At 40.3% G+C, this 14,169-nt stretch overlaps 1 protein-coding gene across 11 annotated transcripts in view; it reads left to right on the plus strand.

The window, feature by feature from the left end:
* The window catches only part of ctnnd2b (catenin (cadherin-associated protein), delta 2b), a 240,754-nt gene that overhangs the window by 146,322 nt on the left and 80,263 nt on the right, over positions 1-14,169 (plus strand). For 5 of the 11 annotated variants that reach the window (XM_024806087.2, XM_076876378.1, XM_024806086.2 and 2 more), the window contains 2 exons: positions 1,559-1,871; positions 6,564-6,620. In XM_024806087.2, the coding sequence (XP_024661855.1) occupies positions 1,559-1,871; positions 6,564-6,620 (370 nt within the window). The remainder of the gene's footprint in view (positions 1-1,558; positions 1,872-6,563; positions 6,621-14,169) is intronic. The other 6 variants (XM_024806091.2, XM_076876377.1, XM_076876379.1 and 3 more) reach the window with 2 other exon arrangements.

Genomic DNA, 14,169 nt, shown 5'->3' on the forward strand with positions numbered 1-14,169 from the left:
TTGAAATCAAAGCAAATCAACCATGTCCTAAAATGTTGTTGATACTGTGCTGCCAGTTCGGTCGTCTCAACTGTGAACGTTTCCATAAAGAGATGTGCACAGCAAAAAGAGGAAAAATTACTGTCAGTTTCCTTCCAAAATATAGTTTCACTCTGCTAATTAAAAGATCCGAGGTCACTTCTGTCACGCTGGCTCCCCGTACACACGCATAAACTGCTTTGATGCATCGAAATAGCTCGGTCATCATCTCCAGCTGCGCGCGTATGAATGAGAGTCCCGACAGCAGCCAAACGCCACACTGTTTTTCAGATACCTGTTTTTTTTCTTCTGTTGAAGCCTGACTATGTTTCAAGGTCAATTCAAAGAGCATCAATATGATGAGCAGACTTGGAAATTTCACATCACAGGTGAATTTCCTCAGGGCTTGACAAGGTCCCTGTAGTTATCAAGTTGCGCACACACGCACACAAAGAAATGACCCAGCACACCTCCCTCAGGGCAGGCTCAAGACTGTCATGCCCAAATGGTTCCCAAACTGCTGTTTAACGAGAAGATAATTCATGTGTGTGTGTAAAACATGGCAAATGGCCTTCGCTGGTCTGCGTTAAAGTGTTTTGATGTTTTTGCACAAAGTGTGCAACAGCCCTGAGGCTACAGACCCTCGCTATGGAGAATTTATTAGAGCTAGTCTGACAAACTGCAAATGTATTCAATAGTATGAACAGCCAAACTGTCTTTCTTGCCACTCTGCCTTCCATACAATAAATATGAAGCTACAGCAAGCATCAAATTAGCTTCAAATTAGCTCAAAGCTGTTCTTGACGCATTGGAAAACAGCTAGCTTGGATCTCCCCAAAGCTAACAAACTCCTATACCAGCACTTCTAAAGCTAAAAATTGTAAAACTAACGTATTTTTTAAACAAAAGACAAAGAAAGCTAAGAATCTAATATGTGTGCATTTATATTGTTTTCTTGCTGCTCTGCAACTAATCATTTTCAACAAGCAGATTACCCTTATGAATACAGGCTTTCTTAAACATTAGGAGCTAATTTCAGTACCGTGTCCATAGTAAATTTTGAGTGGCTAAATCTTAACAAAGAAGTGTAAAATATTGAGTTTCCAACAGGATGCAACCACCCTTTTCCTTCTAAGCCACACAGACTTTGTAGATCTCTAAAAGGGGGCCGTTTATCACCTGGTGGCCAATATTGCTGTGGTTGGTGGGTGAGTGCACTGCAGGACATGGTGACAGAATAGTGATCTAATGACTGGTGCAATCTGGCTATGCTTTAAAGTGAAGGAGGGAGGTCTGGTGCATGCATGTTTCACGTGTGTTTCTGATTTTCTTATCTGCTTCATTATTTCTGTTTGTTTTCTTTATTTTTTTAATGACTTTTGCTTTTTTTATTCTTTTCTTTCCACTTATTTTTCTGTGTCACTTTCTTCCATTGGTGCTGGTCTTGTGTGCGTATGTGTGTTTGTACATCCTTGTGTTGGTGCTCATGTTTGGTTGCGATCCCCTGCTCCTTGCCCTCCTCGTCTACATCAAATCCCAGTGGTGAACCAGTTGTACCAAGAGGTCCTCAATTATCTGCTCTGTCCCTACGCTCCTCTTTCCACTTTAGCCCCACCCTCCCCCGGTGTCGACCCAATCCCCTTACAGCGAACGGGAAGCCAGAGCGCCACCGCCACCTTCCAGAGAGGCAGCTTTGCCACGGGAGGCGGGGCGGCCGACTACGCCAATCCGTACCGCACTCTACAGTTCTGTCCGTCGACCGAGTCGCCTTACAGCAAGTCAGGCCCCGCCCTCCCCCCTGAGGCGGCGCTGGGCCGATCCCCATCAGTGGACAGCATCCAGAAGGACCCAAGGTGAGAAAAGACGGCCATTTTCACTTCGAATCAGCTCTGGCTTATTAATGAGACCCTTCGTTCTGCTCCCTTTCCACTTTTCACTAAACTTACTGAGGGCCAGATTCACCAAGTGAAACATGAATTATTAAAGGAAATATCAATAGTATCATTAACCTGAGCAACATTGAGCTTTTTTTAATGAAGAAAAGAGTTTGATTGAAAACCGCAAACGTGGTGTCAGAGCTGGAAGTGCGACATGGCGACACCCACAGTTTGCAGCACATCGGCACATAATTGACTGTCAGGATTTGACAGTGGAGTGCAGAAAAAGACTGGCTGAATCTGGGCTTTAGTATGAGGCACACATCACGCCGCATCTTTCACTGTCCTCTCTAGTTTGCCTGGTGTTGGGGCGTGTTCACACTGTTGTACCAATGCCTGTGCACACCTCTAGGTCCAATTTAAGAGTTTGCTGCTGCTGTTAGGAGTGGAGTGGCTCTCTGTCAGTGGCAATCAGTCACGTTCTGTGCAGCAGGTAGACAAAGTTAATGCGGAAAGTCTGCATGAAGTCGTCTTCTAGACCAGGAGATATCTCTGTATGAGTGTGGATGTCTGAGAGAGAGAGAGTGACACATTAAAAAAAAGAGTTAGAGAGACATAAAGAGACAGTGTAATAGCTGTTTTTATCACTCTTTTGTCCTAGTTAAAATGAAGTTTGAAATACTATTCCAATACTGTCTTGGATTTCTCTTTTATTTTTTAGCCTCTTCTTTGTAATGGCTGCACAGACTAGCTGTCAGAAATAGAAGTAGCCTAATTAAAGCTGAACTGTCTGTTTGGGATATGTTAGTTCAGGTACAGGCAGCGGATATGTTTATTTTTCCACAAATTTATTTCTCTAATGAGGAGCTCACTTTCTCTTGAATTGCTTATTGTGAAATTTAGAAACTCAAAACTATCTTTTGTTTCATTAGCTCTCTTTGCTGTTGTTGTCGTCATTGCTCTTACATTCACCCATTGTCCAAGTGTTTATTTCTGTGTGCACATTGCACTCACGTCATTTGTTTGGTCACTCTTTAGCTCTGGCATCATCGTTGTGTACCTTCAACACATCTGCACTGCTACATTTAAAGGGCGGACTTTTGATGCATGGCATTTTGCTTTACGCTCACGACATGCACACGACATGCCGATGTAAGCGGCATCTAAAGTCATACGAGTAGCTTGTTAAAGGGAGGGTCCGGTGTTATGCTACATCTTTCTTACTCTCAAAAAATCCCATTCAAAAAGGCTCAAACTCTTTGTTTGTACCGTCTGACTTTTCTACATTTTCTTTGACACGCTCAGCAGCTGAACACAATAAAGACTTTCAGATCTTTGAAGATAAAACAAATTGAGGCCCACTATTTTTCTTGAAGCAGCTAGGGACTGTAGCTTCTAGTAAGCAGTATTTTCTATTAATACGTGCAGAAGTATTTAGAACACTGAAGGATAGTGCCCAATACAGCCCCTAAGTCATGAAGTACAATAGGTCCGAGGTTTTTAATAGGTCTTGGAGAACACCCTATCACACAGAAAAAAAATCTCATTGTGGCCAAAAAGAAGATTATACCAGAGCATAGGTTTTCTGCTTTTTGCCTTTTGTGTGGGATTCATTGGCAGTGAGGGAAATATTGAGTAGAAGCAGACTTATTCATTTAACCTGTCCAGGTTCTGGGAGATTGGTCCATTGGTCAGCACAGCCTATAAGTGCACACACGCTACAGTCATACATGCTGGATTGTTCCTACATGTTTTGCGAACACAGAGTTTATGCATCTACTGATGTCTCAAAAATATTGTGAAAAAAAATTATTTTGTTATTTATTTCAAAAAGGTAAACTTTAAAATACTCTGTAAATGTATGTATATATACATTTAGTACCATTCAAAAGTTTGGGCACACCTTCTCAATTAATGGTTTTTCTTTATTTTTACTACTTTCTGTATTGTAGATCCATAACTGATGACATCAAACATATGAACCAAGATATATGGAATTATGTAGCAAAGAAAAAATTGATAAAAAAAACTGTCTTATATTGTAGATTCTTAAAAGTAGCCACCCTTTGCGTTGCACTGCAAACCCTTGGCTTTCTGTCATTGAGCTTCAAGATGTAGTCACCTGAAATGGTTTTCAATGCCTTGTCAGCTAAGTAAAGAGAAACGACAGTCCATCATTACATTAAGAACTGAAGGTCAGTCAGTCTGGAAAATTGCTAAAATTTTCAATGTGTGTCCAAGTTCAGTTGCAAAAACCATCAAGCACTATGACGAAACTGGCTCACATGAGGACCATGCACAAGAAAGACCGGCCAAGAGTTGCTTCTGCTTCTGAGGATAAATTCATCCAAGTCATCAGCTTCAAAAATCACAAGTTGGCATCACCTAGGATTAGAACCGAGATAAATGCAGCACAGAGTTCCAGTAGCAGACACATCTCTACATCAACTGTTCAGAGGAGACTGCGCGAATCAGGCCTTTATGGTCAAATAGTTGCTAAGAAAACACTACTAAGGAAAAGCAGCAAGCAGAAGAGATTTCTTTGGGCCAAGGAATGGACAGTTAGACCAGTGGAAATCTGTGCTTTGGTCTGAACTTTGGTTCCGCCCGCTGTGTCTTTGTGCGATGCAGAAAAGGTGAACGAACAGTTTCTACATGCATGGTTCCCACTGTGAAGCATGCAGGAGGAGTTGTGATAGTGTGGGGATGTTTTGCTGGTGACACTTTTGGGGATTTATTCAAAATTGAGGGCACACTGAGCCAGCATGGCTAACACAGCATCCTGCAGGAACATGCCATCCCATCCTGTTTGTGTTTAGTTGGACCATTGTTTCTTCAACAGGTTGTGTAAGGGCTGTTTGACCAATAAGGAAAGTGATGGAGTGCTGCATCAAGAGAAGGCCAAGAGTGTGCAAAGCAGTAATCAAAGCAAAGGGTGGCTAATTTGAAGAATCTAAAATATAAAACATGTTTTAAACTTTCACACTTTTTTGTTTACTACATAAATCCATATATGTTCATTCATAGTTTTGATGCTTTCAGTGAGGATGTTGTAAATAGTTATGAAAATGTAAAAAAACAACAACAAAACAAACATTAAATGAGAAGGTGTGTCCAAACTTTGACTGGTAAACCCTTTGTCTTTAAAGTTCCAGCACTGAAGGTTATAGCTCATGAAAACCAGAAATTCAGTACCTCAAATTCTAAGACTACTTTGAGCTGAGTACATAATTCAAACAGTATAAATACTGTGTATGTCTCGTTCTACTTCAGTAAAGACAATTACGATCACCGGGGAAACTGCTGACTTAACAGTTGTTCTAATGATCGACAACCTCGACTTGGAGGGTACACTGCAGAAGGTCATTGCTGAAAAGGCTGGCTGTTCAGAGTGCTGTATTGAAGTGTATTAATGGAAAGCTGACTGGGAGTGGAAAGTGTGTTAGGACTAGCTGCACAATGCACAATCAGCAGAGATGCCTGTAGCTATAAGAGGATTGTCAAGAAAAGAGCTTCAAAGATTCAAGAAATTTGAAGAACTTCACAAGGAGTCAATTCAACAGGTTTCAGTGCATCAAGAGGCAACATGGAAAGACATCTGCAAGCTACCAGAGCTATGCAGAAAAAGAACTGGATTCTAGATCTGTTGAGGTCCTGGAGTCTGGAGAAAGAGTGGTGTTTGAAGTCCAGTGTGAAGTTTCGGCAGTCTGTGATCATCTGGGATACCATGTCATCTGCCGGTGCTACGGTCGGGTTGGTCCACTGTGTTTTATCAAGTCCAAAGTCAACATAGCCATCTACCAGGAGATTTCGGAGCACTTTGTTCTTTCATCTGTTGACAAGCTTTATGGAGATGCTACAGATGAGCAGAAGGCCACTGCCAAAGCAACCTGAGCTTCAACAGTCCCTCAGCAGTGCCACAAGCTTACATCCATGCTACGCCACACTGATAAAGTAATTCATGGGAAAGGAGCCAAAACCAAATATTGACTAAAGAAATAAAGATGCTTTTAAGAAGTTTGACATTTCTGTATTGTAAATCGTTTTTTGGATTAATCGTTGGAAATATTCTAACTGTATTTCTGATTTTCATGAGCAGTAGCCTTCAAGAGTAAAATATGTAGCACTTCCATAAGCTGACATAGTTACCCAAAATACAAAGCATATGTTTAACGTCTCATTTAAATCTAACTAAATAAACCCAGCTTACACGGAACAGGCTCCGGAATGCTTGTCATTTTCTCACTCGTTAGCTACTGTGTAACCAGTCCTGCTTAGCTTTAATGAATCTGCCATCATTCAACAGCTAAGTTGACCTAAAAATTATTTAAACCCTTAAGCTATACGGTATTTATGCAACCACCAATAGCTAAATTTCTGAAAGCAACAAGGGCTTACCTTGTTTCTTTTGTCCGGAGACCCTCTCTTTATCTGACATACTCGCCATTTCCCAACCATCTGCTCCAAGTGCATGTTCTCCACCCTGCCCACATCCTCTATTGCCTGATAACAAAATGTTAAGAGAGAAAGATGAGTCTACTGGCTACAATTTTGATTTCTATTGATTACTATTAATTATCGCTATTATAACAGGTATTGAATAATTTGTTACCAGACAGTCGACATATACCTCTCTCTTGTTTCTCTCTGCCTGTCCCCCCTCGATAGGTACGACCCCGAATTCCTTGTGTGGAATCAAAATCAAGCCGAGCAAAGAATGACAAAGTAATCCAACTATTTATTTATACTATTGTACATTCTGTCTATCTTACCTTTGTCTCATTCACTGAATCTTTCCATCCTCTCTATATGGCACCACTATCAGAAACAGATGTTAATGTTAATGGCAGCATGACAACATTTCATATATGCATTGTCACCCATTTAGCACTGCATTAAGCAGGAATCGCTTTTATTCTTAGTGTTACTTGGGTTCTAAATTGGAGAGCAGATCAGGATTTAATCACGTCATCACATAACATGAGCAAAGAAAGACAAGAAAATGATATCGCTAACCAAATATCGATTGCTTTGCGTGCAATTTGTAGGTATTTGGCTATCAGAGCCTCTTTTACATTGTCAACATTCCTCATTCTCTCCATTGGCTTTTCATGTCTCCATCCATACCTTCATGAGTTTATCTATCTGTTAGTTTATTTGGCCGTTCATTTGTCTCCATTGTCTGTCTGAATCATCTCTGAAGTGACTTTGTGTCAAGTGTATTCACGTGGCTTGCCCGGTTTTCATTTTCGCACCTGTTTTTGTATTTTGTTTTAATGGTGCTGATCTTTTCATCTCTGGAATGCAAACAGATCTGTTTTCATGAATACATGAGTTTTCCTTTATTCCTGAAAATTACTGAAGCACCACCATTAATCTTGAACTCAGTGAAGCCAAAAGCCAAAAATATTCAATTTCCAACAAGTGCTTATAAATATCCCTGCTAGCCTGTGTGGTTTTATGAGTTGTCCAAGCACTTTTGTTTTTTCACATGTCTCCTTTTAAAGAGGGCTGTCGATCCATTTAATAATGTGCCACTATGTTTCACTTAAGAACATATTTCATAAACTAATGTACTAACCAGATATGTAAAATCAACTAACAGTACTGACACAGACACCATTAGCTCACTCTTCAGAATGTGAAATGCCAGTGATTTTCTTATCAGTGCCAGTCAGGGTGTTATTGTCCAAACCAATACAAGAATGTAATGCTGCTCTTGGAAAATCCCTTATAAAGGATTCAAATTCACAAGCTAAGCTCACTGAACTAGACTAGACTTTATTTACTGTATATGTTTGAGGAGATGAATCAACAGATTAGTAGTTTTATTGTGTTATGTTGAATCATGTCAAAATGAAATGAGCCCAGTGAATTAATGAACCAATGGAATTGAGAACATGAGTCCATAGGCTTCTGTCAGTGAAAACAGAAAAGACTGGATCAGTAAACATCACTGGCTGCACATAAGCAAAAAAGTAAGGTTTCTAATTTAAATGCATACAATGTAGCAGAAATATTGTGTTTTGAACAGGATACGAAGTGAACCCGACACAAATCTCACTCTAAGCTGAACTCAAAAGTTGGAGCAGTTTATAATGTGTATACTGTGCTGTGAAAAGTTGCATATTTGTCACACTTGTATGTTTGCAGCGTAAAAAAATATACCCCCTTAAATTATGAATGAATTGGAATTAACCAAACTTTTTTGGAAAGTTGAGTTTAATTTCATTAGCCACTTCTAGGTCTAATAACTGCCAGACCTGTTAAATCAAGAAATCATTTAAATAAAAACTGTCAACGTAAAGTAGTAAAGATCTTAAAAAAAAAACAGCATCATCCCACAATCATAAGAATCTCCAGATGTTTGGGACTCCAGTAAGAGCCATTATCCACAAGGGAGAAGACTCCGTTTCCAGCAGTGGCCATCCTACCAAAAATACCTTAAAGAGCACATTCCCTCCTCCAGGAGGTTACAAAAGAACCCAGAACAACATCTATAGAACTGCAGGCCTGACTCGCCACAGTGTTCATGATTCAAGAATGAGAAAGAGATTTGGCAAATGCTCAAAATGCTCAAAAACCATCCAGTATGGCTGAAATAAAACAATTCTGCAAGGAAGAGTGGGTCAAAATTCTTCCACAGTGATGTGAAAGACTTATTGACAGTTATTGATCACTTGATTGCAGTTCATGTTGCCAAGCGTGGCACAGCTGGTAATTAGGTTTAGGGAGCAATTACTTTTTCACAGCAATGTATAACTATTAATTTTGAAAAAGGTTAAATGTTAAATCAAATGTCAATTCTTTGGTTTGAGACTTTGGAAGCCTCAGGTTTTCAAACATTAAAACTGAAACTGAAACTGTCATAAACACGAATCCATTTACCACAGTTTGTGACAACTGTATGCCACTGCATGTTATACTTGTATAACTATGCACATGACCAATAGAAGATCTTGAGAAATAAAAAATCTTGAATCTTTCTTTCTGTCTAGCTGGTAGGCAAACATCCAGCAGTCATAGTAGGAACATAATAATAATAATAATAGAGTATAAAAAGAAAAAAATAAACGTGCCCTTTTCTTCCTCCACACGTCAGCTACACTACAATCAGCAGATATGAGTTTATATGCTGGGAGAAGGAAAGGGCAGTTTACAACTTTTGAGGGTTGAAGGTACGGAAAATGTTTTTGTAGCACAAAAGGACAAGAGCACGATGGTAAAGTGCAAACTGGATAACTGTATTATACTGCTAACAGAATTTTTAACTCTCTGCATACACAGACAGCATGCTAACACAAAGCTAGCAAAGAGCCGAGAGTGATGTTAACGCTGACAGTATGCTGAACCCCAGCCCAGCAGCCAGAGCCTAACTAGTAACAAAGGCAGTGATGGCTCAGGCTCGTAGATTTGAAGCATCATTTCTACCTGTAGATGTTTACTCTTATCACTTTGAAGTCTTTTAGGGCTGGTTTTAATTTATTTTGTCTGCTTTGTTTTCAGAATTAAAAATTAAAACAAAGATCTTGTGTGTCCTCATTAGGATGAAGAATTGTGTTGGTGTGTGGCACTGTAGTCCAATCAGTTATCATTAAGGAACAAATATTAACTGTATTCTTAACAGTAGGGTCTTTACCTTACAATCCAAATGGCCTTGAGGCAACTGTTGTTGTAAATATAACTGAATTAAATTGAATCATTGGTAGTTAGTGATGTAGTGTTACAGCTGCCAAAGAAAGCCTCTGCTCTTATAAAAACACATCAGGCAGGCTTATTTGCACCTGAACACACAACTTCTGGAGCAGAACATGTCCTTTGGGCAGACAAGACCAAATTGGTCAAATTTGGTGCTTGGTGTTGCATGTTTGGCCAACACCAAGCACCATATCAACACAAACTCCTCAAACACAAACAGCACAGTGGTGGAGGGGTAAGAATTTGGCTTGTTTTGCAGCCACAGGACGTGATGACCTTGCAGTGGTCCATTAGACCAACAGGACAATGATCCAAAATACAGCAGCTAATCAAGGTGTTGCAATGGTCCAGTCAAAATCCATATCACAACCTGATTGAAATATTGTCCATAAACGAATACCCACAATCCTCTTCTACAGTGTTAAGGTTAGAGAGACAAATAAAATCAGATAGAAAACACTGATTTCAAATTATTGGCGCTAAAGATGGTCCTACAAATGACTGACTCATGTGGTGTAATTAGTTTTCGCATACTGGATAGACTCCAGTCAAAAGTTTCCTTTTCGCCTGACCATATAAAGTCATCATTAAGATTTTTCATCATAATTTTCAGAGTTAATACTTTCCTTCTCGTCTTCTACAAAATCAGCTTCAGTAATGAAAACTATTTGATTTTTGAAGGCATGAAAATAGAATTTACATGAAAATGAAAAAGAGATCAAATAATTTGTTGCACTGATACTATCTGTAGTGACATAAATGAGGAAACGCTCATTAAACTATCTTTATACTCTAAAAGATTCAAACAAATTTCATTTACCTGATTTTTCAAGCCGTTCGCCAGCGTAATCTGGCAAATCAAGACATGTTACTGTAGAGACAGCATCTTATGTACTCCAACGCACTTCCTCCCTTAGGCTTCTGGTAATTTATGGAAACATTCATGCTAACACGAAGACAGATTTGTAAGAGACAGGATCTGACCCAATCCTAAAAGTGCCTGATTTTATTTCATGCTCTCCTGCACACTGAGAATCTCTGATCCATACTCAGTTACATGGATAAGATGGACTCTGTGTGTTTGTATGTGTGCTTCTCAGCTTTGCCTGACATCTCCTGACCTTTCGTTCATCTCGTCCAGCTTCAATAGGCCAGTCAGTCAGCCATGCTATCACACCCTCACGCACACCAACAGTATCTTTGTAACCCAAACTTACACACGCACACACACACGCACACACGCACGCACACACACACACACACACACACACACACACACACACACACACACACACACACACACACACACACACACTTTTTCTCAAATTTTCTCCCTGCCTCAGTTTCTGTTCTCCTTCCCATCAAGTCAACTTCTAACTTTTTTCCTATACTGAAACTACAAAGATGTCACCCAGACATAAACAAGCACACATAGATTTAACTTGCAACTGCTTTAATGTGTAAGTGGGTTTGTGCCACAAAAAAACTCATTCATCAAATACAAATAGATTTCTTCTCAACCATAAATGATATATAAAGGATAGACATAGCCTTGATGTTATTGTTTTGGCCTTCGGCATGTTTTTCTTGTTTGAAGCTAGATGTTTCCATATCTGGATTTAGAGTGGACCGATAACTTTTTAGACCAGATTGTCAAGATGAATCCAAACTCTATGGATGCATCATATAGACACAAATGTCTCCTCTAACTATTGCAGTGTTTTGGTTACCATGGTATTGTCCTGAGTGGTAGTCTACCACAAAGTGAGATAAAGGGGTTAGTGAGGTATGTTGGCCTTAAAATCAGAATTATCGATGTCACAAAGGTGCTTTTTCTGTTGCAAGAGTAGATCCCCATAACTTATGCTCAACACATAACTTGGTCTGGAATGAGATGAGAAAACTAATCAGTTACATTTGTAGCACATGTATGATCAAGAATACCTATTCAGTCAGTAAAATTAGTTGCACTTTTATCTGGTGACAAACTAAAACAATTTCCACACCTCATTTTTTTAGGCTACGGGACAGAGTCAGAGCTGAACACACTGAGCAATCTTTAATGTTTTGTGCATGCAGTTTAAAGTGTGAGAGCTCTAATGTGGAGCTGTCATGTTAGAAATAAACAGGAGCACTGAGAGCACACTGAGTCAAATCACTAGATTTGAATTCTTGCAGCACCACTGTCTTCTCTCACTTTCATTTTACTCCAGAGTACACATCTCTCTTGTAGCAGCTCTTGTGTCTGTTGTCTTTTTCCACTCATCGATCCAGTTTCTGCCACTTATCTAGGTCACAGGAGCCTGTAGTAGTCTGTACAGACTGGTGCAGTGTCTACATCACTGCTGAAGCTGCACCAGTCCATCTGTAAGTCTCCTGCTCCACTCTTCCCTCACTCATGAACAAACCCCCAAGATACTTGGTGCAGTAACTTGTTCCCAACCCAGAGTAGGCACTTGTTGACTGAGGACCATGACCAAAGTCCACAGACCACATGTAAACTGGTTGGTCAAACTCCCACATACGCTCAAATATCCTCAAAAGGATGAGGAGCCGATCCAGTATTCCACAGCGAGGATGAAAAAATGCATTGTTTCTGTAGAATTCAATGTCCAACTAACTGGATGGACCTTCCTGTGGAGGCTGAGAAGTGTGATCCACCTAAACACACTGGAACACTCTCTCCATTCCATCTTCTTAATGGGGGAAACACCACCCTGTCCAAAGCCACAGTCACTCATTTCCACACATTGTTGCAGGAGTTTAAACCGTTAAAACCAATGTTAGCACAAATGGTCCTGCCACTTTTAGGTCAAACTTTTAAAAGTTTAAAAGAACCCAAATGTAATAAAATGTCTGTTTTCTGTAGAGCTCCATAACACTCACTCACTCTGTCTTCTCTCAACCAACCAGCAGGACTGCTGTGTGATTATTGTAATGACCCTAATATCACTGAAAAACGCAGAGTCGCTGCTTTCAGGAAATGTTGGCATTTTTTCAATTAAGCAAATGGTTCAGGAGGCTCCGGAGTGACAGATGTTGAAAAAAAAAAAAACTCTGCAAAACACCTGTCTAAAGGTTAGGCTTTAGAGGGTTAACTACATTAGTGACCTTATCCCCAGTGATGGCGTGAGCCCCCTTATAAACATCCTTACGTTTGAACACGGTGTTTGTTATGGGCAAACAGTGGTTAGCACAGAAATCCAACAACAAAACAGAATTTGGGCTCAGGTGAGGTGGGTCATTTCTCACAATCAGACTCCTCCAGGTCAGGCTATCATTGTGCATATTAAAGTCCCCCAGTAGGACAATGGGATAACCAAATGGCTCAATTTCAGGCACCCAACTCAGGAAAGCAAAGCTGCCAGGAAATCTGAGCACTCTGAACTGTCATTTGGCAAGTAAGCACAGTCAACAGTCAAGACCCTCAGGATCTGTTTCCTTATCCAAAGGCAAACCTGGGGGATACAAGTATATCCATTCCTGCTCACAGCCTCTCACCAAAGTCTTAGACCAAATGCAATTCACAGTACCATTATAGAGGAAAAACCATACCTCGTCCTAGGGGTCACTGGGGCCAGAACCCTGGAGATGGCCCTTGGGGTAAAAGCACGTCGGTGAGGATCAACAACTTTTGGGGTCATAGGATTTTGCCTTTGCCTTTTTAAATTGGTTCCACAATCAGATCCACGCCTGTCTTCAAAACACCAAGGTTTGTTTTTTTGTGAAGGAGTCGCTGTCATGACGCCATTAAATCAGCGGTCTCCAACCTTTTTTGCGCCACGGACCGGTTTATGCCCGACGATATTTTCACAGATCGGCCTTTAAGGTGTCGTGGATAAATACAACAAAATAAAACTAGTACTGGTACCGAAAAAATGAAGATTTATTCATAACACACGTGAAAAGACCCAGGAAAACCGAGTTAACGATAACAAAATAACGCTGAAAGCCGATAAAAACCCTGAAAACCACACATTTCACACCTGAGCCTCAACTCTTGCGGCCCGGTACCAAACGACTCACGGACCGATACCGGTCCGAGGCCCGGCGGTTGGGGACCGCTGCATTAAATGACCAATCGGTGTCATGTAGTAGACAATGACACCATTTATTATATACAGTTTATGGTTTTAACAGAACAAATGATAACTTTTATAGAGCATTTAATGCTAGGCTCTTTTTACCACACCGCAGTAGTGTGAGACATAATTCCATCTTCATTGTTTGCTCTTTCATAAAGAACAGATGACATTAAATGTTTTAAAGAGACAAACATCATCCCGGTTTGCTGTGTTTAAACATTCTTGATCAGTTACTATACAAAGAGCTACACCCATCAGCTGAATTTGATGTGGGCAGCTCCGCATGTGTTTCTGGTTTTTTTTCTCTGGTGCTAACGAGTACAACACTGGAGCTTGCGCTGCTGAATTCCCTTTTTCTATAAATACACTGTAATGTTTTGCTGTTAATCAGCCGCCTGAAGTTGTGCGATGCCCTGCTGAAAAGTTAATGCAGTGAATCAGCGCCGTTGTCAGTGTGTTTCAAATTCTCCTTCTTCTTTTCCTCCTTTCTT

Source organism: Maylandia zebra, linkage group LG18, assembly GCF_041146795.1.
Source record: "Maylandia zebra isolate NMK-2024a linkage group LG18, Mzebra_GT3a, whole genome shotgun sequence".
Classification (NCBI taxonomy): Eukaryota; Metazoa; Chordata; class Actinopteri; order Cichliformes; family Cichlidae; genus Maylandia; species Maylandia zebra.